The sequence below is a fragment of the Dermacentor variabilis genome, chromosome 4 (genome assembly GCF_050947875.1).
Source record: "Dermacentor variabilis isolate Ectoservices chromosome 4, ASM5094787v1, whole genome shotgun sequence".
Lineage (NCBI taxonomy): Eukaryota > Metazoa > Arthropoda > Arachnida > Ixodida > Ixodidae > Dermacentor > Dermacentor variabilis.
This window is the reverse complement of record NC_134571.1, coordinates 212,860,304-212,886,533: the sequence shown is the minus strand read 5'-3', so window position 1 is coordinate 212,886,533 and position 26,230 is coordinate 212,860,304. Positions and strand designations below refer to the sequence as shown.

The 26,230-nt window shown below is 47.2% G+C and overlaps 1 protein-coding gene across 1 annotated transcript in view; it reads right to left on the bottom strand.

Annotated features, from left to right (window-relative positions):
• LOC142578515 (transient receptor potential cation channel subfamily M member-like 2) overlaps positions 1-26,230 on the bottom strand; it is a 442,858-nt gene that overhangs the window by 217,386 nt on the left and 199,242 nt on the right. The window contains exons 13-14 of the mRNA XM_075687892.1: positions 3,896-4,148; positions 554-638 (exon numbers count right to left, since the gene is read on the bottom strand). Coding sequence (XP_075544007.1) covers positions 554-638; positions 3,896-4,148 — 338 coding nt within the window. The remainder of the gene's footprint in view (positions 1-553; positions 639-3,895; positions 4,149-26,230) is intronic.

The following is a 26,230-nucleotide window of genomic DNA, read 5'->3' as shown; positions in this document are numbered from 1 at the left end:
TGCTTGGCACTGTTAAATTCGTTTCCCAATGAATCTATCTTTAGAATATCAGCCTGGGCTGGTTGGGTTTCTATCGTGGTGTTAACAGGATAACGAGAAGACGACACCACAAGCGCTGTTCTTGTACCTCGGGCCCTTTTGAATGTGTCGACAGCGCTTGTGGCGCCGTCTTCTCTTCTCGTGTCCCATCTACGTTTTGCGCTGTGAACGCCACGATCCTATCTTGCCATTCATACCAACACGCCATTCATTGAAAGGAGCACCAAAACTGAATGTTGAGTTGGCACTTCTTCATTTCATGAGCTGCACGGCACACATGCTTTGAATGAGAGGTTCTCTGGGAATTACAGTGCATTTAAATAGAAATACCAATTCAGAGTTAGTGCTCGTTTTATCCGTGCTTTCCTTTTCGTCACTAGCGCTCAACACACAGGCTGGCACAGAAGCGGCGCTGTGCTGCCCACAAATAGGAAGCTACTCGTAAAGAAACCATGGCATTAGATTTTTTTTTACTTTTGATTCACTGTGGCGTAGCAGCCGCTCTCACGCTTACCTTCACCGTATTCCCTTTGATGCGGGTCACTTTTGAATCGCACCCATATGTACATGGGAAAAAATGTGAATGCGCAGAGAATAACCTGTAACAAAAAGAAATACAAGTGCTGGCAACATCTTTGAAATCATGGAAGGGCCATCTAATTCAATGCTGCTTTCAATGCTTCAAGGCTGTACAAGGTCAGGAATATTTCGCTGCGCTTGTTTGCCTGTTCCAGGAGTGGGTAACACGCGACAACCCTACCTGAAACGCTGCTTTTTGTAGCTGACGACAGGCGCCGACAGAAGTTCATGCTTGCGCCGTTGCGCAAGAACTTCGCAGCCCCAAAAGTGCAGGGCAATTTGCATTCTTTTCTTAAAAACCCCGCAATTAATTGCTCGAAGTGTTACACTAAACGAAGTAGACACCGAAATACAATCTTTCGGCAAAATTTAAGTAAAGACAGTGCAGCGGTGAGTGCAGAAGCTTTTTTTCGAACACGCGCCGCGAAGTATTCAGTAATTTGTAAATACATAGAAGTGATATCACAGACAGAAGGATTCTGTCAGGCCCTCGGTCTGAGAATAGTGGTTGGTGAAGGTCTTGTAAATTATTTCAAAGGCATGAAGCACTAAAAGTGTTAGTGACAGATTTTTGACAATGAAATCCGGTGCGCTCCTGTGCGGTGCGCTCCCGTTAGCCCTTGAAAATCCGAGTGAGGGAGAATGATTTTCGTGCCAGACCGTACATCCGCAGCAAGTGTCCAAGGTGAACAGCCTCAGGTCGACCGAGCAATGTAGACAAGGGAAGTCGGCAAAATGGATCCATAACCTTGGCAAAACGATTGGCTCTGAAGGCTGAGCCGGCCTGCCTAGGGTCCAGAAGCAGGACGGCACAGAGCAGGGACCGGGCGAGGCTCACCGCAATAAAATCCCTGCGGCTGAGCCCGTACCAGCATCGGGACCTTCCTATGAAAAGGCGCACCTGTGCATTTGCTGTGCGCTTCGCGCCTGAGGCTCTTGCTTCGGCAGGCAGAAAACAGCCGACTGAGAACTGGCACGGACAGGGGGAATCTGACTAATTAAAACAAAGAATTGCGAGGGCCGTTGACGGTGCTAACAATATGCGGTTACTTCCGAGTGCTCTGAATGTCAAAACCAAGAAATTCAAGAAAGCTCGGGTAAACGCCGGGAGCATGTACTACTCTCTGTAGCCTTTGTCTTTTTTTTTATGTCACCAGCTATAGCAGCTTATACCTCCAATCGTTCGGAACTTAGACTTTTGTACAAGCTTTCCAAGATTCATGGAGACTGCAGAACACGTGCAGCCCCATTAGACGTGCGCTTTTCCTTGGTCTTCCTGCAGTATGGACGAGCCCTGACCATCTAAGGAAGAAATTCTGTAGAGTCTTATATAGCCAAAACCCTCGTCATCTAATTAGTGACACGCAAGAATGAATTAACGAGATTCTCACTGCCCCTATCTACTATCTAATAGTAGCACAAGAAAAAGCACCCGAAGCTTCATATTATCTGAAGAACATGCTGGAGGAATGCCAGAAGATCAAGAAAACTGCCTTAGAGGTGGCAGAAAAGAATGCGTATCTCGACGGCAGACTTGGAGAAATGGAAAAGGTGAAGCAAAACGAGGTTTATATTTTTGTTGAAAATAGTAGAAGAGAACTCAAACATGGGATAACACAAAGTGCACAACCCTGAAAGAAGTCTGGAGAGGTAGGCTGTTCTCCTAGTGAGAGCTCCTTAGCAAGAGGAAAAGGAAGCTGGGCTAAAGTAAAATCAAATCCGTGCAAGAATTTGACCCAGTTGCTCTAGGGCTTACGCATGTTGGACTGAAGCAAATCAGGGGAGGAGTCGCAGTCACTGCGACCTCGTCCATTGCGATTGAAAGAATAAGAGAGCAGTTGCAGGAGCGCGAGGATACAAGGCACTGCAAAACAAAACTGGTGAATGAGCTACAACCAGAGATAAGACTAATTTCAATAGATAAGAATATAGATTCCGCTGACCTCCCAGTCATTCTTTTCGAGCAGGGTGCGCACGTCCTGCTCTAGGAATGCTAAGCGCCATCTCGTCAAACTTGAAGGTACGTGCCGGTACATTGGGCCGATATCTTAGGCAGTAAGCTGGCCCAGTGAGCACGTCGCCTGCCGTCTTGGCAGCACTGTACGCATAAAAATACACATATTCCGTAAATTTTGTGGGCTGCCTTCGCTTAGTAGATGTAGGTATTTCGACATAGTCACAGTATCGGGCTTGAATTGGAAAGAGCATATTTTGTATCTGAATAAGAAAACCCCGAGGAAAATGTGGTACTTGAACCTTGCGAAATTCCACACGGGAAATGAAATTGCTGGATTATGAAATTCTCTTAGAATATGCATACGTGATTTGAAATCACTGCACCGAAGCTAAAATTAAAAAAAGACCGAAATGGTGAAGAAAAATGGTATAATATTCGTCTACAGCACTTCAATTACTTGACATGTCGCCTAGCGCAATACTAGAAGATGCACAACTCGAAACTACAATTGCATTAGAAGCAAGAGAGGCTAAAATATTTCTTGTTGCTTTGTCATGACCAAGTATGCGTAACAAAAGGAAAATATAATGGATTCGCTTTCACGATGTCACACTAGATTAGGCCGCCTAAAAAAGCTTAAGAAATATTTTAGGAAAACTAAGTTGTTTAACAATTATTTTCCCTTGCATTATACGCCAGCGTTGTCCGCATTATCAACAAGTGTACTTCAGTGCGGAACCGTAAGGTCGCCGATGACTGCAATTGAACACCTGTCAAATAGACCCCCATCGAGTTCCTCTGGAGTCATTGTCACTAATATGCGCGATCTTTGTACTATCGTCACACCCAGGTCACTTTTCGCGGCCATAGACGCGCATGCTTGGTGCAACACCTACCACTTCCTGTTCCCTCCAAGCAGCGATCGTTTCACCCTGTTGCGTTCGCCAAGCTTTGATCCTGCTTCTGTCTTTTCCTTTTTCCAGATTCAATGCATTGCCCATGCATCTGTCTGAGACACCAACTCGAAATTTATGTTCTTCAATGAGTTTCTCTTCTTTTCTTCATACCATGCTCGCTCCTTGCTGCTTTTTTATATTTTGGATATTTGTGTGATGTATCTCCTCGTCATGTATATACGCATGTATTTCTACCCACTCCTGCCTAAGCGCTCGCCTGAGACTGGCCATACCCTAAAGAAATGCCCAAGCTACTAGAAGCCGCAGTTGCCAAGCGGCTCACTGTAATTGCAAGCAATGCTTCTCGTGTAAGCAATTTCGAGCCGCAGCGATCCATACATCTGTGGTAGTTGCGCGAACGCACCTTCAGACTCAGTGGCACGCTGAAGAAGCCCCACTGACTATCGCGGACGCTGATGCGACCGAGGAAGTGGTTGGTGAGCCACTTCTGGCAACACGGGTGCGACAGGAACTGGCGGTTGCTCGCCTCGGCAGCGATGTCCACGGCCGTCTTGTATTTCCAATCTGCCGTCTGCGCGCTCAGGATGTCGTAGGCACGGCACCTAGACTCCAGGTAGCACAAATTCAGCACACCGGAGGCCATTGCTGCGAACTGTCTGCAGAAGTGATAACTATTTCAGTCTAGTTCACTCAGGCAGCAATCTTGAGCTGATGCTTTGTGTGAAACGTGTCCCACAGACGCGGACCTTTGCGAAATAATTTGCATGTTAGCATTACACGCTGGGCGAGAGTGTTTCCTTGCAAAATATTAATAAATAGGAAACAAGTGTGGCGTATATATAGAAAGTCAGTGCGAAAGTTCGACCTCTTGTCTGGCAGCACACTTCGACACTATTATAAGGCGCAAATTATTTCTAAATAATTTCCGAGTTCATCAGTGGCATAAAATTATTAATATAAATTACGCCGCCGAGTCTGAGCACACGGTATCAAATTCTAACCGCAGCGTCCGCAATTAGATAGGGGTGAAATGCAAAAATGCCCCTATGCCATGCATTGGCTACACGTTAAAGAACCCTAGGTAATAAAATTTCTTCCGAAGTCAGAATAATGATACCGTGATTGTGACGCGTAGAACCCCACAATGCATGTGTTTTTTATCGAAATAACTCCGAGATACAACAAATTCACAGAGGCATACATAAATAGGTTAAGGTTTGTTCTATAAGAATGGTGCATGTTGTCAAAAACCAAGTCAATGACATTCATTTGTTGCTTAGTCGTCCTTATTTTGCTTGTAATATTCACTTTTACCAGCAAACATGTAAACACTTTCAGTCTTGGGCTATTGATAATAACTTAATTCAAATAAACGACATTTCTGCATAGGAAGGGAATTTGCGTTGATATCATAAAAAACGCACGTGAAACGTGTTGTAGTTAAATCTCGTTACCTTTCTCGTAATCGGCTTGAGCAGCACTGTAATAATTTTTACACTGGGAGCTTGATAACGGTGGGCCGTTTCCTTTTCTCGCTTAGTGTATTCGCTTATTTGCGCTTTGTCAAAATGAATCCGTTTGAACTTGCCCAACTTGTAATTACTGACTTTCCCAAAAAGCAGAGCCGATAACAAGTATGGATGTAGCGCCGAAAAGGACAACACACAGCAAGCGAGACGGGACAGGAACCATGCTCGATATGTGTTTTTTTTTTGGCGCTACAGCCCTCTTGTGGAAACATGCAACAACTAGCCCACCAAGAAGTATTACTCAACAAATATGTACTGTCTTTTCCAACAATTCGAAAGTGAGCTTATTTATTATTACGTCTTCCTCTTATGCAATAGCCTGAATGAGCTATTATTTAAGTTGGTGCTATTTGATCGCACAATAAGACACCCCTGTAGCTATTACTTGAGAAACATTGCGTCGCAATACTAACCATCAAGGCTTGCACAGCACAAACATCATTGTATCTAAAAGGCCAACGAACCGATTAAACATTTATGCCAATTCATCTGCTTCATCATTTTTGGACGCGCTCTTAAGCTCTAAGCTAAATGAAATAGCGATGAGTGACTTTTAAGGAAGCTAATGTAATTAAAACCTTCGTAACTACCGAATTAAACACATTTTATTCTCTTCTTTGCATTATTGAAAATTTCACCGCACTTTAAAGATTGTCATTAACGTAACTCAGGGCTATTCTGAGCTTAAAAATTGCGGTTTATACTTCCGAGGAAATAATTTTCATCAATTAAAATGATTGTCGCTGTCTATTGTTTTCCGTGGTAGAAATAAAAAGTTTCCCTACCGACATTTTTATCCTATTTTTAAAAAACTTGTATAATCTTTCTAATTCAGCGCAGGATACAACCATTGAAATGATGTTTGCTCTGCGGTGACATTGTGGACAAGCGCCCATACGGAGATTTACGTTTCAAGTACAACACGCTACGTGGCGCAGCGCGTAGAACATTCTGTAGAGTACTTGAGCGCAGAAGCGTCTGCCCCCTATTGCGCTTCTTTGTATTTGATCGTTTCATATATATATATATATATATATATATATATATATATATATATATATATATATATATATATATATATATATATATATATATTGTAACGACGTGGGATTGACGAGTATGCGTAGCAGCACCGCCAAGGTACGCACTTTATCAGTCGTCCAAGGGAAAAACAACAACGTCTTCTTCGTTTTCCCCGCTTCACCTGAAAACCCGCGCTACTTCAGCGTCGTCCCCACTGGCGCATACCCGCTGCATTATGGTTCTGCCAAATATAGTTGTGTCATTTGCTCCCCCTTTAGAAAAGATGATCGTCCCGATGATAGAGACTTGGAAAGCAGCGGTAAAGAACTGCGCAGTCTTGTCAGTCCTCATAGTACGGCTTCATACGAAGCGCGTGAACGACCTCGGGTAAATGCCGTCGGCGCGTTGAACAGTGCGAGCTGTCTGGAACGACTTCGTAGTTGACGTCACTGATGCGTCGGAGAACTATGTAGGACCCGAAGTATTTGCGTAGGAGCTTTTCAGAGAGCCCACGCTGTCGAATAGGTGTCCAGACCCACACTTTGTCGACGATGTTGTATGTTACGGCTTTGTGCCGAAGATAGTAGCGTCTGGCGTCACAGTCCTGTTGTTCGTGGATTCGCAGACACGCAAGCTGCCTAGGTGCCTCTGCTCGGTGTGTTATCTCTTCAGCACCCGTCTCGTTTTCGTCAAATTCATGAAAGAGCATTGCGTCTAATGTTGTTGTAACCTCACGGCCGTATACGAGACTGAAGGGTGTCTTGCGAGTGGTCTCTTGACGAGCCGTATTGTACGCGAAGGTGACATAACGTAAAACCTCGTCCCAGTTCCTATGCTCTACATCTACGTACATGCTTATCATATCAGCCAATGTCCTATTGAGTCGTTCTGTCAGTCCGTTTGTTTGAGGGTGATACGCTGTTGTCTTCTGGTGGGCGGTACCACTTAGACGTAGAACGATATCTAAAAACTGGGCCATGAACGCAGTACCCCTGTCCGTGACGACTACTGCGGAAGCGCCATGCCTTAAAACGATGGATTCCAGAAAAAATCATGCCGCTTCATCTGCTGTTGCCCATTGCAGAGCACTTGTCTCGGCATATCTAGTGAGATAATCCATGGCGACGATTATCCACCCATTACCAGTAGTAGACGTTGGGAAGGGGCCCAGAAAGTCCATGCCTACTTGTGCAAATGGTGTGGCCGGTATGTCAACAGGGTGCAGTAAGCCGGCTGGTTTGACGGATGGCGGTTTACGACGTTGGCAATCCAGACATGTCTGAACGTAACGTTTAACGACCGCAGTAAGTCTCGGCCAGTAGTAACTCTGCCGAATCCGTGCCAATGTGCGAGTGTAGCCCAAGTGCCCAGCAGTCGGCTCGTTCTGGCAGGCGTGTAAGATTTCACGTCGAAGCGGTGACGGAACAACAAGAAAGTAGTTGCTGCCGCTAGGCGAGAAGTTCTTCTTGTAGCGGACGTTGCGACGCAAGCAGTATGATGCCACCCCTCTTGCAAAGAGCCTCGGCACGCTGTTGGTTCGTCCTTCGAGGTAATCAATAAGCAGCAGTAATTCAATGTCATCCCGTTGCTGGCGTGAAACATCGGCAGTATCCACGAGTCCCAGAAAAACCGTGTCGTCATCGTCTTGTGCTGCCGGCTCAACAGGAGACCGTGAAAGGCAGTCGGCGTCTGCGTGCCGTTTTCCCGACTTGTATGTAACAACAAAGTCGAACTCTTGGAGTCGAAGACTCCAGCGTGCGAGCCGGCTAGAATGATCTTTCAAATCAATGAGCCAGCAGAGGGAATGGTGATCACTAACGACGGTGAAAGACCGACCATACAAATACGGACGAAATTTCAGAACTGCCCATACCATTGCGAGGCATTCTTTTTCAGTGGTGGAGTAGTTAGCTTCGGCTCGGGATAGTGTCCTACTGGCGTAAGCAATCACTTTTTCGCTGTCGCCCTGCCATTGTACTAGCACCGCCCCTAGACCGACATTACTAGCGTCTGTATGCAATTTCGTCGGGGCTTCCTCATCGAAGTGTGCTAATACGGGATGCGATTGCATGCGTTGCCGGAGCTCGTGGAATGCCCGCTGCTGGTATTCGCCCCAAGTAAAAGGCATATCTTCTCGGGTGAGCTGTGCTAACGGCCATGCGATACGCGAGAAATTCGCAATAAATCGCCGGTGATATGCACAGAGTCCCAGAAAACGTCGCACGGATTTTTGTCTGATGGAATCGGGTAATTAGCGACGGCGGCAATTTTATTCGGATGAGGTCGGACTCCTTGGCTACTGACGACGTGACCGAGGAACTGGAGCTCATGAAAACCAAAATGGCACTTCTTAGGCTTCAAAGTGAGACCGGCAGAGCGTATCGCTTCAAAAACAGTTTTCAGCCTTCGTAAGTGTTCGTCGAACCTTGCGGAAAAGACAATCACGTCCTCGAAGTACACCAGGCATGTTTGCCATTTGTGTACGGGGAGCACAGTGTCCATTAGACGCTGAAATGTTGCTGGCGCCGAACACAAACCGAAAGCAAGTACCTGAAATTCATAAAGTCCGTCAGGCGTCACAAAGGCTGTTTTCTCGCGGTCTCTCTCATCCACTTCGATCTGCCAATAACCGCTTTTCAAGTCCATTGAGGAAAAGTAGCACGCGTTTCGCAACCTATCCAAGGAATCGTCAATACGTGGCAGTGGATAATCGTCCTTCTTTGTGACCTGATTGAGCTTCCGATAGTCGACGCATAAGCACAGGCTACCATCCTTCTTCTTCACTAAAACTACAGGTGATGCCCAAGGACAATTAGATGGTCGAATAACGCCATCTTCCAGCATCGTCTTCACTTCTTTTTTGTATTGCTTCGCGTTCCTTTGGGGCCACACGATAAGGGTTTTGTCGGATGGGTTTGGCGTCGACATCAGTAATGATGCGGTGTTTCATAAGTGGCGTTTGACCAACTCTTGACACAGAGGAGAAACAGCCCTGGTACTGATTGATGAGCTCAAAAAGGCGGTTCCGCTCAACGGCCGTTAACGTCGGATTAACGTCTACAATAGGCGCAGGTGTGTGGATTGTAGAGGCCGACTCCTGCGCTAAGTGCAGTCTTGTATTTCTGTCACTTCATCGAAATAGGCGACAGCAGTGCCTCTAACGATGTGTCGGCGCTCCTAACTAAAATTCGTCAGCACGAGTATGGCGCTTCCGTCGACTACATTGATAAGTGCTCTGGCAATGGAGACACCACGATTCAGTGCTAGCGCACTGATGTGTTCAGCTACTCCAGTCCCATTTTGCAGGCTGTCACAGCGCTCCTGTACGAGAGAGCAACTCCGCGGCAAAAGTATGACGTCATCCGCGGCAATACGTAAGCGAGGTTGTTATGGCTTCTCATGGGTGACATTATCGGAACTCGTGGCAAATGTCACGCTTCTGTCACGGATGTTAATCGCGGCGCCGTACTCCCGTAGGAAATCCATGCCCAATATAAGTTATTTACAACACTCAGTAAGAATGACGAGGATGACGACGAAGGTTGAACCGATGATTAAGAGTCGGGCCATCCATTTCCCGACAGGTGTCATCAACGGACCTCCGGTGCTTCTTATGTTGGGCCGTGCCATGGTGTCTTCACCTTCCTTAGTTGGTCAGCGACCTGTAAGTTTAGGATTGAAAAATGGGAGCCAGTGTCAACCAGAGCGGCTATTTCGTGGCCGTCAATGCAAACGATGAGCTTGGCGCTGACGATGTCCGTTATGTCTTTCGTACTTCTATCCGTCGTATTCTTCGTTGTGCTGGGCGCCTTTTTCGTCAATATAGTCTTCACGTCGTCGTTCGTCGATAACCGGGGATGTGGAGCAGTTCGAGTATTGGCAACCTCACCCCCGGAGGTCGCTGCGGCTAGTTTCCCCGTCGAGGGCTAGGCGATCTGCCCCTAGTGACGTCGGCAAAAATGCGACGAGTCGGCGAATTGTAGCGCGCCGGAGATGGAGAAGCAGAACGTGGTCGAGGCGTCGTCGTATTTTGTGGCTGACTGTTCACAGGAGCGTCATTGTAAGCGCGTCGACCGTCGTATGAAGAATAAGCATAGTTGGCAGGAAAGCTTCGGTGTTGAGCGGCGCGATAGTTGTTCCGTTTGTGGCAAACTCTATAGACGTGTACAGCTTCACCACAATGGTAGCACACTGGTCGACGGTCGATGGTGCGCCACAAATCGGTTTTGGGACGCTGATAGTTCGGCGGTAACCCTCCATGGAGCGAAAGAGTGGCGTGCGCATGTCGAAAATACGGCGTTGTTTGTGCTGTCATGATCGGCGGGGTCGGTAGAGTCGACGAGGGTGACGATGTCGGCTCTGTTTGTGGCGTAGGTGGTGTTGAAGTTATGGGTGTCAACGGCGTTGAAGTTGCGTTGAGTGGACGGCGAACAGCCTCCGCATAAGTGAGGCGCCGCGGTACGTCCCCACAGTCTGGCGCTGAAAAAGCTTGCCGGACTTCCTTCCGGACTACATCAGCAACAAAAGATAACGCTGGCGTCGGCTCCGTAGGCGCAACCGCAAAGCCGAGCTGCCGAAGCACTTCTGGCACCACCTCTCGGACAACTTCACGCAGAGACATGTCGTTACTCGCAGCCAGTACGGAAGTGTTCGCCGCCGAGTTGCTGGTGTCATGCTGGCGGTATCGTTGATGCAGGGCCCGTTCAATGGCTGTAGCTTCTTTTTTGAACTGTGCCACTGTTGGTGGATTTCTCACAAGGCCGGTAAACAGTTGCTCCTTCGCTCCTCGCAAGAGATATCGCAGCTTTCTTTCCTCTGGCATGTCTGGGTCTGCCCTACGGAAAAGACGGGCCAAGTCTTCCGAGAACATAGTAACACTCTCATTGGGCTTTTGAACGCGGATTTCAAGGAGACGCTGCGCGTTTTCCCTCCTGTCGATGCTTGAAAAGGTATCTAGCAGCTGTGCGCGGAAGTCGTCTCACGTAGCAAAGCTACTCTCCCGGTTTGCGTACCACGTACGAGCATTGTCCTTCAAATAGAAATAGACACTCGAGAGTTTGTCCGCCGAGCTGGCCTTATGGTTATACTGGGCGACGCGCTCGAACTGGTCTAGCCAATCTTGGACGTCTTCAACGGCATCACCATGAAAGCTCTCCGGGACCATAGGATTCTGTAGTGCTACTTGCGATGGAGCTGCGGTGGCCATGTTATTTGTAAGAGGCAAACGATTTCTCGAAGTTTCTTGCAGGGGACTGGACTCGGGCGCTAAGCCTAGCACGCGACGACTGAACCGGTGGACCGGTGTTTCGATGCGCGATGGTGATTCCGGGCTAGATCGTCGGCTCCGCAAAGGGGTGCCAAGCATGAAGAATACCCCGCACCTCCACCAGCGTAACGACGTGGGATCGACGAGTATGCGTAGCACCACCGCCAAGAAACGCACTTTATCAGTCGTCCAAGGAAAAAACAACAACGTCTTCTTCGTTTCCCCGCTTCACCTAAAAACCCGCGCTACTTCAGCGTCGTCCCCACTGGCGCATACCCGGTTATGGTTCTGCCAAATATAGTTGTGTCAATATATATATATATATATATATATATATATATATATATATATATATATATATATATATATGCTGTTTCAGGAGTAGCTCGGCATTGTTATGGAAGCCACGTTTGTAGCACTGCTACGGAAATTTGATTATCGAGGACCAAACGATATAGAGATTTTTCACGAAATAATAAGAACCAAGTAGATATGTCATTCGCGTCTCGCATTAAATGCATGAAATGTGGTAAAATGTTAAAACGAGGGTTTATTACCGCTGGCTTTCGCATGAACAACCATAGAGGCAACACTACGGATAAAAGTGTATTTGAGTCAGCGTTATCTGTCAGTTCTAGCATAGTCTGCATTTGCTATTTACATTCTTGGAAATTCCTTGATAGAGTGTTTAAGCGCCACTGAACGAAGAAGTAGAAAGAAACGGATACACAGAGACAGCGCTGTCTCGGTGTATCAGTTTCTTTCTACGTCCTTGTTCAGTCGCGTTTATACACTCTATCATGGATTCTAACCAACTAGCCAGCCAACTTGTTTCAACCAAATGCAATGCCTTCCTGAGAACATGTATGCCGGCATTTCAACTCGGAAACAGTTTCAACCTCCACGTACAGTGGCTTTTGGTACTATGCTACAACAGGATGTGCTACGGATATCTGGGGGTGTGTTATGATTTTGGCTTGCTTAAGTTAATGCGGGGTTGCTTGACCGGTAGTGTATTCAACTAGCACAGTTCGAATTGTTCCGGCCACCACTGAGACGAGTCCACAGTGCGGAGGAGAAACAATGAAGCCGATTGTTAACGAAACATGTATATAAAACAAAGCATAACACAGACAAACCAGCTAAACGAGGTACCATAACTAACAAAAACGTTCATGAAACTAGAATTTCTCACACAACCAAACAACTATTTACAACAGTATGGTCTGCGACCGGTCACAGTTACTTGACATGCGGCGCGGTGCCGCGGCAGATCGCGTGAGCACGAGTAGCTGCTTGCTTCTTGAGGATCAGCCGCAGCTTCGACAAGGAGTCACCGGAGGAGAATGGTAGAAAGTTCTTGCCTTCTGCACCTTGTCACGAGGATCCGCGAATATCCCAGGCTGGAGGTAGGACCGAGGCCAGGCCATCGCTAAGTCTGGAAACTCGAACCCGCAGCCTGACAGCCTCACTTCTTCCAAGCCGCCCACCGCCGTTCTCCTCGACAGAGCAAACAAACTGGTTTCTCTTTCTTCTCTTCTTCTCCTCCCTATTCCAGAACTCGTATGCCTTCGTGAGTGGGTGTTGGCCGATGTGCCACTTCCTGAGATCTCGTATCGAATGCCACTGTCCTCGCCTTAGATCTTAAAGGGGCGTTCGATACGGTTCATCATACAACAATCTTACAGAGGCTAAACGCGCTGGGCTGTGGGGCCAGGACGTACTCTTATATCAAAGATTTCCTCTCAGATTGAAACGTCATCCTAAATGTCGGGGCCAAAGCGACAAACCCCCTCCTACTAATCGGGCGCGGCACACCACAGGGCGCAGTGTTAAACCCTCTCCTTTTCAATATCGCCCTAACAGGCCTACCGTTGCTCCTCGATAACATCCCATTTATCCGGCATGGCCTATAAACCGAAGACATTACCATCTGGTCGTCCACAGGGTCCATCGGGGAAATGGAGAACCGCTTGCAGGTAGCTGTAGACGTGGTGAGCGACTGTGCTAAGTGAGGTGGGTTCAGCTGCGCCCCCCAAAAGTCGGAGTTACTCCTGGTCTCACCGCGAAAGATGCACGCATCCTACTCGCCCACTATCAACATACAACTGGAGGCACACACCATCGTTCCGTCTCAGAGCGTAAAGATATTGGGAATGGTTTTCCAGTCGGATCGCATCAATACAATATTAATTCAAAAGCTTAAGAATAAAATAGCCCAAGTTACCCACATGACTCGGCAAATAACAACCAAGAAAAGAGGCATGGGGGAGGCGCACATGCTTCGGCTTGTCCAAGCTTCTGTCGTATCTCGAATAATTTACGCTATTCCATACGCCCTACTCAACGCGACGGAACTCAAGAAAATCAACACAATGATCAGAAAGGCATATAAGCAGACGATGGGCCTGCCAATCAGTACGTCCACAGAACGCCTACTGCGACTAGGTGTGCACAACACGGCGAAGGAGGTGATCGAGGCACATTTATCCGGTCAGCCAGCAAGGCTGGTGGTCACGGAAGCGGGGAGGTCCATTCTCTTACACCTGGGGCTCTCTACCCCTTAGAGCCATCCGCCGCCACAGACTGTGAGCTTACCCCATGCCATCCGGAGCAACATCACCGTTCGTCCTCTACCTCGTAATATACACCCAGTGCACCACGCAGAGCGAAGGGGGGCCCGCGCCCTGGCCATGCACACGCGATACGGGACTTTACCCTCTACAGCCTACAAGGACGCGGCTTCTTACCTCACACGCGCAGCTACAACAGCCACCGTAGTCGTCAACAAAGAACATCGGAGGAGCATTTCGCTCACACGAAACAATCCCCTCCAAGCCGAGGAAGCGGCCATAGCCCTCGCACTCTCCCAAACAGAGGTTCAAGTCAAAGTGACCGACTCCCAAGAGGCGTGCCGCAACTTTGCTGGCGGCAGAATTCATAGCACTACGCTCCGGATCATCAATCAAAAGCCGCCAACGAGACCAGTCATGATCATCTGGGTGCCAGTTCATCAAGGCATTCCTGGCAACGAGGTCGCCAGCCACGTGGCTCGAGATCTGACCCACCGAGCCGACGCCGAGGAATCTGAACCCGAGCGCATGCACCCTTTAAACTGGTACCAAGACATCACACAACACCACAAGCTAACCCGCAGAACATATGCACCCCCACACAACACACAGATAACTAGAGAGCAGGGGTGCTATGCAGGATGCGCCGAGTTTGGCGAAACTCGGGATCTTCACGAGCTCTGGCGACACCCCAAGATGAAAGCACGAATGGTACCGAGACATAGTTTATCTTTCGACAAGCCTCCAGTTTCATTGGTTTATATAAATTCACTCTGGCTGGCTATCATTCCTTGGGAGTTGCCTTCTGGGCGGTCGACAAACTGGAGCTCACGTGATCATACCCTCGGTGCATGGTCGTGCCATCTTTCACTTGTTTGTCGTTCCATCGAGTGCATTAAATGCACAAGCGAGTTATAAAATAAACGCATTTAGTACAATATTATTAGTTAGTTTAACGTGGTTTAGAAGCATTTTAAAGCTTACAACATGTACACGGAATGTGCATTAGACTAATTTGTAATTTAGTACACTTCGAATTATACCACGAGGGAACGCTGTGGTGGCGGCATCACATCGATTCACCGGGCGAGCATGGCGGCTAAGCATCGGAGGCGCCCAGTGTAAACAAACTCGTACAACGAGCTTGCAGTGCGCGACGTAGTGATCAGGCTCGACGATGACCACTATTTCTTGGATAGTTCTGTTCCTCCGTTAGCAATCTTTCCGTGCACCCCGAAAGACTGCTAATAGCTTCGGCGATTTCACAGATCGCAACGCGCACCTACTGTTCACGGCGCAGTGCTGAAGAAACTTGTCCGGTGCTGCTTCTGCGAGTGCGCTGAGTTCCTCCACTCTGAGTGACTGCGAGCGTCACGAACATTACATAGTGTGGGCAAAAGGCAGACATCCTATATAGCTACGATGCGACAAGGAGGTGGCACCGACGATGGATCTCGCTACCAACACAGCGAAGGAGACATCGACAAACTGCAGATAAGTATATTTCTACTGTTTCATATTTAGCATAATAAGAGTGCACGGATTAAGTCGCTTTCGTAGTAACGAACTGAATGTACAGCAGTTTAAAGAAGGCAGTGAGAACCAATGAGTGTTCGTGCTTCTACATGCAAGTGGGCCCGCGAAATTATGGAAAAGATGAAGGTAACCTTCACTAACTTGGTGAGATAACAGAAATTCATGAGTGACATTAAGCCCTTAAAATTTATGGAAGAGTATCTTTATCCTGGTGAAATATCAATGGCAGCTACTGATATAAAGCGGGAAACTGATACAAAAATTTGATGGGTTGAACAGCACATGGAAGGCATTACCGAATCGTGATCGCCACGTTACCGATATCCTTGAAAAAAGTTTAGAATCATTGCATTCTACCGGTTATGCAATATGGGACATAAACCAGGAGGTCAACAAAGAAACTTGAGATGTCAATGACTGTGCAGAAAGCGAAGCAACAAAAATTGTTGGAGATATAGCATTAAGGCAGGAAGACAGTGGCGTAGTAAACCGTGGCAACTGAAATGCTAATTGAGATTAAGTAAAAAAAAAGGAATCGGCAGGTAGGCCATGCACGTTCTCGATCACTTGTTGCCAATTCATAACAGGTGATTAGATAAGCGTGACAGAATGGATGTCTAGGAGAGAGAACTACAGCCGAGGATGGTAGAAAATTGCGTAATGGGACAAAAATATGTTTGTAGGCATAGGATGCAATCAGCTCGTATAAGACGGGATTGTAGGCTGAGGCATTTGTTTTGCAGCGAACAAAAATAGGTTTGTGGTGCAGATAGTAGAGACTCGTGAAGGTGCGGGGCCACCTTAGCTGCTGGCACACTAATCAACATGATAATTGGCTCTGAAAAAGAAAACCCCAGTTATGAAAAATAAAGCTACTTTGTCCCAACGCATTGTTTATTTATGCATACTACACTAGAGGTTTCCACAGTTCAGGGCACTTTGTACTAATAGTGCAACGAGCATTTTTCTTTGTAAATAATGATTTGTATGCGGCTGATTCATTGCATTACACTTTTTTGCAGCAAGACATTCTGCTGCTGGAGGCACTCAACCGCCTGGTGGCAGTAGGCGAGCGCCAGGCACGTGCTCTTGGGAGTGTGGCAGAGTTCCTGAGGGCTGTTCTGCAAGAGTAGTATCGGTGCCCTCACTGCTCTCCTGTCTTGCCCACAGAAGGCACCTTATAAAGGAGCTTTCAGTTTAATCTTTTGTTTATTATTCAAGAACATGAATAAAATTATTGAAGTAAACATTGTGCTGTGCATATTAGGAGACTTGTAACATGCATTGGTGTCTCTTCAAAATAGGCAAAAACGTAAGACAACCTGTGCCACTCATGGACCATGTAAATAAAGAACACACTAATGCAGCATACACGTCATTGTGCTGTTTGTTCTTTCTATGTGCAAGAATATAGTGCGTGTTGATTAGCCACAAGATGAACGGTGTGTGTAATTCACAATGAATACAGGAAACAGCAGGAGTTTAATAATGCTATCACCTATAGACTGTGCATATGACTGCAACACACACCGATTCAAATGTGCCATTACATGCATGTTCGAGACCACACATTCTTTAGCATTGTCTTATAATTGCATGTACTATATTTCACACAGCTTAAGCGCTTGCATAACACACTTCTGATGTATCCATTTCATAGGCCAAATAATTGTACACTTTGTCCTTTTGTGTTGTATGAAAAGCAGCATCCTTTACAGTCGGAAAAAAACTTTAGAAGACAGGAGAGGCCTCGCCCAGATGACCAAAACGCAGCAGCCGATTGTCCACGTCTAAAGAAATAGTCCCTCTCCAACGAGCAGGTATGTCCGGCGGCACAATGTCAGCCTAGAGTGCGTGCCCATTGGTGCCGCCTTGTGTTCACCTGCCTTAAAGTGCAGATTCCGCAGCCTCCTAAAGTTGTATCCGACTATAGAAACACGTAATGCCTTGCACCAGTTGCATAGACTTCTGCAACTTGATAGCACACAATGATCAGGAGCAGAAATCTATAAAGGCATCCAAGCAAAGCTGGCTGGCCACACTTCCATTATGAGGGGCTGCAAAAGGTCTCGCCAAATATTCCCATGACGTCCTTGAAAAAGAGGTGGTGTTTGGCACTTCTTTAGAATCAAAAGCAGATTACAGTGAATGTTGTGTAGCACGTCAAAACAAACTGAGCTTGGTTGTCTGCAAAGCATGTAATGGGAGGTTGTGCTTCACATAGGAAACAAACTGCTCTGTCCAGTACAATTTCGAGGCCGGTATGGCACCTATTATGTCAACAGTGTCAATATGCAAATTACACTTTTCACAGGCCATTGATTTCACCATTATTTTTGTATGATGGCTCTTTCAATCAGTTCTTGTATAACATGAGCAGGTGGATTTAAAAGCAAAGCTTTGTTTGCAAACCTTCCGACTTCCATAATTGTGTGGCAACGCACTGGCATGTTGTCGAATAGCTCACACTTCCTCGGTCCTGCACCAAGGAAGCGCAATGCTCTATTTGAAGTTGGATCGCACAACAATTCAACGGCACAAAAAGAAGAGTAACACACACAGCAAAGCATACTGCTGTGTGTATTTCTCTTCTTTGTGTCCCGTCGAATTGTGCAATTAAACTTCAAGCTACTATACCAATACACCCAGTCTTCAACATCACCAATGCTCTAGTTATTAGGCCACAATGGTGCACATCTTTGAAATTTCCCAACAGAAATTAGCTCTCCAAAAAATCACAAATGTTAAATTTTGCAGCACAGGTGTATGTATGCACGTGCCATATTCTTTACAACTAAACTCACAGGAATCAAAGGGGCAAGCATTAACCAGCTTTGCTGTTGCCGTTACCATTATCATCGTGACACCAATGGAAAGACAGTGCCACGTTTCAGTAAAGGAAGTGCCGGAGGGAAAGGTGTGACAGGGAGAGCTTACAATAAAAATAACGGTTACGAAACATGTTCAATGCCAATATACGCTGCATGTCGCTCAGCCTACTTTGGCATTGCGGCAAGCGTTTACTCGTTTGAGCATATCACGTTTTGTGTAATCATTGCTCTAAAGCTGTAAAAATGGTCTATTTGCTCTGCAATTTTTATTTTTATCATGGTGGGTTAAAGACCCACTTTTCATTGGCATCTGCACCACATTTCCCCCGATATGTAATTTTGCCTTGGTGGTTCATGACATCTACACGTACAGAGAGTTCTGCAGAGCATTGGATATGCATTATTCTACTGCTTAAGAATTAGAGCCCCATTATGAGACGAAAATATACAATTTATCCATGCAGAATCACGACGGCCCCCCAAAAGAAGAAGATACACTGAACCTCTGGCACATGCATCGACGGTGAACAGAGCAAACAATCTCAAGTATTTTCTTCATGCAAGCCAACACACTAAGGTTCTCAATGCATTTTCATTTCGCCACAAATGCATAGGCACAACCAGCTTGGCGCAACATCCACATCTCGCGCTGCAACAAATTGTGCAATGCCTCGCTGTTTCATAGTGCGGCCGATAGATTACGCATGACCAAAATTCTGCATTGTGCATACTAAATAACTTCACCAATGAAGAACCCCAAGTTATTTATGAGATTAGGATTCATAGGTTACTTCACACAATTTGTGATATCCATTTATCTATTTATACTTAATTAACCTCGTTCCCAAGAAAGTGAGCCATTTGGAAGGCACCCTGACAGACAAGTAGAACAATCGGCGAAAACTCATCAACCAGCGAAAAAGTCAGTATCATAAGCAGCCGCATGTAAGATGTCGCTAACACAAAATTTAAGTCGGCTACACAGAAGTGACAAATTTGGCAATATTGCGTGTCTAAACATTGCTTCAATGTTAATCACAGTAACGCTGATATTGAAAGCACCTTAATTCCTACGTACGTTCCGTCGACACAACCGACTACGTTCGTAATGTTCCCACGAAGTAGAAAGCATTATTTTATATATGCCCGCTCAGCCGCAGTATTCTGGAAAGCTAGCCACCGCTTACGCACTGCCGCATCGATAAGCGCGTCAGACACATCTCTGACACAGTGGCTAACAGTAGTTTGATGGCGTCCAATGTAACGCTCGGCGCCGACGCTTCTCTGAAAACTCCCAGTCTCGTAGAAACGGAGTGCACAGATGACTTGCTCTACGACGGTGAGCGAATGAAGCCCGCCACGCTGTCTCCGCAGACGAGAGTCTTCGCCTGGCTCGTCACACAGCCATCGCACTCATGCCTTCTACAGGCGAAAATGACGCTGAAACTCCCCGTCGGTCATGTAGGTGAACGGGTCCGGACGGTCATACTGACGCTTGCTGCCGCTGGATGCAATGAAACAGGCTGCTGCTGCCGCCGCCATGTTCCCGAGTTGAACTCGGAGGGGGTTTCGCGATGTACGAGTTTAGCACGAGTTCGCCTGTCATTCAAAACCAGAGGTCACGCCCCGCGCGAGGCATGTAACTCTCGTGTGTGCACCCACTACAGTTGGGCCACGCCCAACTTATCTTCCGGCAACAGCGACGTGGTGTCGAGCTGAGAGGCATCAACTATCTTGACCGCCGACATAAAACGCGCACAACGCACTGTCATCGGTGATGTACTGAGCACCACTATAAAAAACAAAGCGTTGACTGTCGCTGGCTTATGCATACATCTTCTCGGGCTGAGATGGCCGCACAACACGGTTTCATTGCCTGCATTGTGGCGCGTAGCACACACTAAATAATTACCGGCACGTCACTGTAGCTGCTTACAAGGCGTCGATGTGGCGAGGGGGACGACGATGCTGAGGAGTGCGTATTGCAGCAGTCGTTTGAGATGGCTCCTCTGTCATCGGTGATGAAACGGAGCCAAAGCATCGTAAACACGATCAGCGTCCGAGAATAGCTCGCTCTTCTAGACCCAGTGCAATAGCATTTCTTCATCACAAGCACTGCTCACTCAACAGTTCCAACACCTCTCTCCGTTCGAAATCTGATTTCATAACTGCAAACAAGAGCCCTCACCTGCCAAAATACGAGTGCTGCGGTGTCGTTACGATATCCATCTGCGATCGGTGCTGGCGCCAGCAGAGGTAATCCGCAAGCACCTTCAACTGCACAACACACTCATGTACTGCGCACATGCGCTCAGAGGTACCTTCACTGGGCAAGCGATGACAAGCGATGAATTGTGTCGCTGGGGAAGCACGCACTTTTCTCAATGTATCGCAGAGGCTTCGCGCACAAAGATAAACTGGTACATTTTCACTGAACTGCGTCACTAGTCACTCTAAAATAACATACCACCATTTCGCAGCGACAGCCGTTGTGTCGTTTTTAGTTGGTAAAGCGGGGGCCTTAATGGCCTAGTGAAGCGCCCGCGATGAACAGCCGTACCGCGGCGCTGCGCTTCTATTCCCCTAATAGAGAAAGAGTGGCCATGACCCTCCATGGATCATGACCGACATTATTGAGAATAGCTCTGCAGCGCCCCTAGGCGACTTATCACCGTATGAACGCCCTCGTGCATGCGACCCGCTTCAATGTACCGCTTCTAAGCTTTCGCCTCACTGTCGCCACTCGCGGCAAGAAGTGCAAAATTTAATAATTTGCTCGATCTCCGTTTGTCATCACAAATTTCTAGCGTTGAAAACGAAAAACAGATACTTGGAGAAATAAAAATGTTCGTTATTTTATTTGTTGTATTTTAACGTATTCGTTTGAGTGAAAGTGTAGGTGCAAGGATGCGCCGCATGTACCCTGTTCGCATTCGAGGGAGGAAAGAAAGATAGCACCCGAAAGAGGAGGCACGCCCTTGACGCGCCAGGGAAAGGCGTGGCAAGCGGCTCACGGCAAGTGCGCAAACAGACAGCGGGACAGTCACGGTATCGCTAAGTTGCGATAATCCGTTGATAACAATACGCGGCGCTGGCGGGTTTCGTTGTGCAGCCTTCTGCGCTTGAAACGTGGAAGCAGCGTGCCGCGCAGGGTGCGCTCATGTTGACATACGCGGCTTTTTGTCTACATATTTCTTTGCCTGCACCTTCGGCGCGTTCCGCGCTATCTACGTTCACTGACTGCCGTCGAGCAAACTCGGGTAAAACTCGGGTGAACGAAAAACTCGGCGCATCCTGCATAGCACCCCAGGAGCGCACCCACAACACCCACACAACACACACACATATCTAGAGAGCAGGAGCGATTCCTCCGAGCTCTGCAGGTTTACATTCCCCCACCCAACCAGAAATCACCTCATAGCCTCTACACATCTCTCCGCAATGCCGCTTCTGCGCAGAGCCCGGATCCCTCAGGCACATAGTAGGGGATTGCAGAGCGGCACCATTAAATCCTCCAAACCCTTACTCCACTAACGAGCTTTGGGAGAGAGCCTTGGCCAGCTCCAACCTCGAGGATCAGCAACGGCTGATTGCGAGGGCCTAGGACGCGGCCCGAGCTCAAGGCATTCTGGATTGAGGATGCTTCTCCAAAGCTGCATTCACCCAATAAAAATGTTTATTCTCTCTGTCTCTCTGCCACTATTCTTTCTCTTCCTTTAGTTTTCCTGGCCGTCCGCCGCGCCATACGCGTGCACATACATGACATAAGTCCCTCTTTTCGAAAATGTTTTTTTTTTAAGAACGAAGGTGAAAAAAGAACTGCGGCGATGCGCGTGGTCTCAGGACATTTCAGACAGTACCTGTACTCAACAGATTGAGCGATATACAGAATTCAACCAAGGAAAAAACAATCACAAAAGAGCATACAGGATCATGAACTTCCTAAACGCTAGACTGAATACATGATCCTGACCTACACAAATAATAAGGCCTAACATTTTCTGAGCCCGTTATGTGCTCGAACTTGAAAGAACATTCATGAAGAGCTAAACTCCATCGTAGCGCTCCGGTGTTAAGATGCTTGTCCTGCGACAGGTACAACAGACTTGGGTGGTCTGTTTGGATTGTGAAGGTAATCTTATATAGGAAAAGGTGGAACTTCTCGATCGCCCATACTAATGCTAAGCATTCCCTTTCAATGGCAGTATGTCTTGTTTCACGTGGGAGTTGCCTGCTTGCATAGGAAACGGGATGAAGCACCCTCTTATGTTCTTGCATTGAAACTGCACCTATACACGTATCAGAAGCGTCCGTGAGGAGAGAGTATTCCTTCTGAAAGTTAGGCCCCTTACAACGGGTCTAGCGCTTGGCGCGTTCTTGAGATCTAGAAACGCATTTTCTCTATCAGCAGTCCAAATCACCCGGCTACTTTCCCTTTTTCCGTTAGCTCAACAAGAGCTAGGGTCTTCTCAGCGTAATGGGGAATTAGGTCTCGGTAATAACCAGCAAGTCCGAGAAAAGAGCGTGCTTGCTTCTTGGTTTGCTGTTTTGGAGCATTTAGTATTTTTTTCAACCGTGCTATCGACAAGTTCTATCTTATTGCTTCCTAGCCGATGGCCTAAACATACTATTGAAGTGGTTCCAATTTCACGCTTCTTAGGTTTAAATTTTAAGCCCGCGCTCCTGATTCTTTCGAATAATTGCCACAGAGTGTTGACGTTTTTTCCCAGGTAAAGGTGGCTACTAGCACGTGATCTATACAGTGCACAACGTTATTCAAGTCAGACATAAGAGTACGGATGAGGCGAGTGAATACTGCCGAAGCTGTCTTAATGCCGAAGGACATAAACCGAAATTGGTATTGTCCGGATTGTGTGGAAAACGCGGTTTTGGCTCTAGACTTCAATTCGAGTGGCCCTAGCCAGTAGCCCTTTGTGGGATCCAGTTTTGAAAATAGATCTTTCCCACTTTCGGCGAACATCAGGTCTGCTCTTGCTATTCGATCGCCATCCGATACTAGCACACTGTTAATGCACCAGAAATCAATACACGCTCGGTACGTTTTGTCTAGCTTTTCAAGAAGAACCAAAGGAGTATTTCAGAGAGAATTTGACCGTTCAATCACACCTAGCTCCAACATGTCATTCACTTCACATACAACAATCTCCTTCAGAGAAAAAGGCAAATGATATTGTAGTGTGTTCTCAGGACAACACTCGAGCAGTGTTGTCTTGCCAGGGACATCTGAATATATGTCTTTATAAGGCAATAACAGATCTTGCAGCTTCGTCTGTTGGCTTTCATAAAGGGCATAGCAGGTACGAATGCATTCGATTCCCCCTCCTGCTTCAGTATTGAAGCTTGGCGCAGGGGCTTCAGTTTCTTGTTCTTCTACTACGACAAACGAGGAGGTTTGGAATGCGGCCAGTGGTTGCCGCTCCTCGTACCGCTTCAGCATGTTGATGTGGAATAGTTTAGCGGTGAGGCCAACGTCTAACAGGTAGTCAAGCTTATTTTTCTTTCCAGTGACTACAAATGGCCCCTTCCAGTGCATCTTTTCGCTGGGCAGGAGGTATCATGCAGCATGCTGATGAGTCCTTGGGACCAGGTTCCTTACGCTGACAAGACGGCACGTCGTGTTCATATTTGCAGCAATATTCGCAATAAGGCTCTTCTACCTTCGTACTGCAATCCGACGTTTTGTGTCCCCCCTTGTCACATATGAAGCAACGTGCTTGCGATTTCAGCGCTTCCTTTTTGTCCGTTCCTTTTGCAAGGTTTTCTTCAAGCTTCTCCTCGAACACCAACAAACTAACCTGCTTCTGAGCCTCCAAATAATAATCTGCTGCTTCCAAACCTCATCCACGGTATTGCAGGTTCTCTCGCGAAGGAAAAGCGCCAAGCGACCATGGCAGTGCTTCAACAATTGTTCTGCGATTATCAAGTCTCGAACCGCACGGAACGTCGTCCCTTTGTTTGCCATTTCCACCCTATGGTGAAAGTAGCTTAACGGCCGTGTAACATACTGCATGCTGGGTTCTCCATTCTGTGGTTTGCTTTGCCGAAATTTTTCTAGGTAACCCTCAGCTGTAAACTGAAACCCTTGCAACAGGGCTAGTTTTGCTTTGTTATAAGCCAGGGAGTCTTCCGGCGGCAAACAATAAAACATCTTCAGTGCTTCTCCGCCAAGGCACAAGCTGAAAGGGGTGACCCACTTTTATTTTAGCCAGCCCTATCCCGTGGCTACGTCTCTAATGTGCTTTAAATAGGCGTCGAGGTCTTCTCGAGAATCATTGAACATGGGGACAAGATTATGTGGGTTGATCGGGGCTGAGACCTCCGCTTGGTTTGCGTGACCTGAAACATTCCCACTCTCACTACTTTCTCCCGCCTAAGCGAGCCTCACATGCAACTGCAAATTATTTTCTTCTAATCTAAGGCGTGGTTTCGATGCCTCTCTTTCAACAGCCCGTTCCTCACGCGCCTTCGCATCTTCCTCACGTGCCTTGGTGACTTTCTCGAGCGTCTAATTTCTCAATTACGCGCCCTCTAGTCCGAAGCATTCATCCAACGTAATAAGCTCTAGTGGCTCATGTTCGTCTCTCTCTGTTGAAGCAGTTGTGAACAACCGGCTTCATCCTGTCACTGATGCCAATTTGTTATGATTTTGGCTTGGTTAGGCTAACGCGGGGTTGCATGCCTTGTAGTGCATTTACACTTGCGCAATTTGAATTGTTCTGGCTACCACTGACCCGAATCCACAGGCGAGAGGAGAAACAACGAAGCCGATTCTTAACAAACTTGTATTCAATTAAAACAAAGCATAACACAGACAAACCAATTAAACTAGATGCCATAACTAACCAAAATGTTGATGCAACTCTATATGTTCTCACGCAACAACCATTTACAACAGTAAATTCCGGGACCATTCACAATTACTTGACATGCGGTGAGGTGCAGCTGCAGAGCATTGGTCGCGTGAGCATCAGTCGCTGCTCACTTCTTTAGGATCCGCCAGAGCTCGGCCAAGGAGACACCGTAGGGGAATGGTAGAAAGTTCTTACTTTCTGCACCTTGTCACGAGGATCCACGAACAGCCCAGGCTGGAGGTTGGACCAAGGCCGGGTGGTTGCTGAAGTCTTGAAACTCGGGCCAGCAGCCCGACAGCCTCGCTTCTCTAACCGGTGCTCCTGACGTCACGTCTTGAGGTTCGGACCCGCAGCCCGACAGCTTCCCTTCTTTTACACCTCACACCAGGGTACTCCTCGACAGAGAAAAAAGCTCGCTTGTCTTTTTTCCCTTCTTCACCTCCCTATTTTAGAACTCGAGTGCATTCGTGATTGGCTGTTCGCCGAAGTTCCGCGTCCTGTGAGCTCGCGTGGAATGCCGCTATTCTTTCTCTTCTTTTAGCATCCCTGGCCGTCCACCGTACCTGGCACGCGAACATTTCTCTTTATACTTGACAGTGTGACAAACTTGCGCTTTCGCAACATCATGTAAAAACATTCAAACAACGTGTCACCAAAAAACCTAAGCGATAAAACAGCAACTATACTATGCAGAAACAAAGCGCGGCTGCCGCCAAGACTTTATTAGGCAATACCGCAGCTCATTCATTGCAAACTAATGTGCGTTCTGTGATTTTGTACAAAATTGCAACACTTTCTATATCTGGCCTTTAAGCACTGTTCGTTTTATCAATATTATCAATAAAACGTTACATTTTTCTGGTGGAGGTGCGGGGTATTCTCGACCCTTGCAACAGACCCCTCCTCCAGCATGAATGCTAGACTGATACCGGAGCTCCCACCAGTACACCGCACCAGCCGGAGAATCCACGGATTGGCCCTAGAGTTTGAGCCTTCACCTGCGAGGACAACGACAACGACGGCAGGTATGGACGCTACATCCAATACTACCACAATTAATCCTGCGAGGGCTCCTCCGGCACCTCATCATTACATGCCGCAATACCCA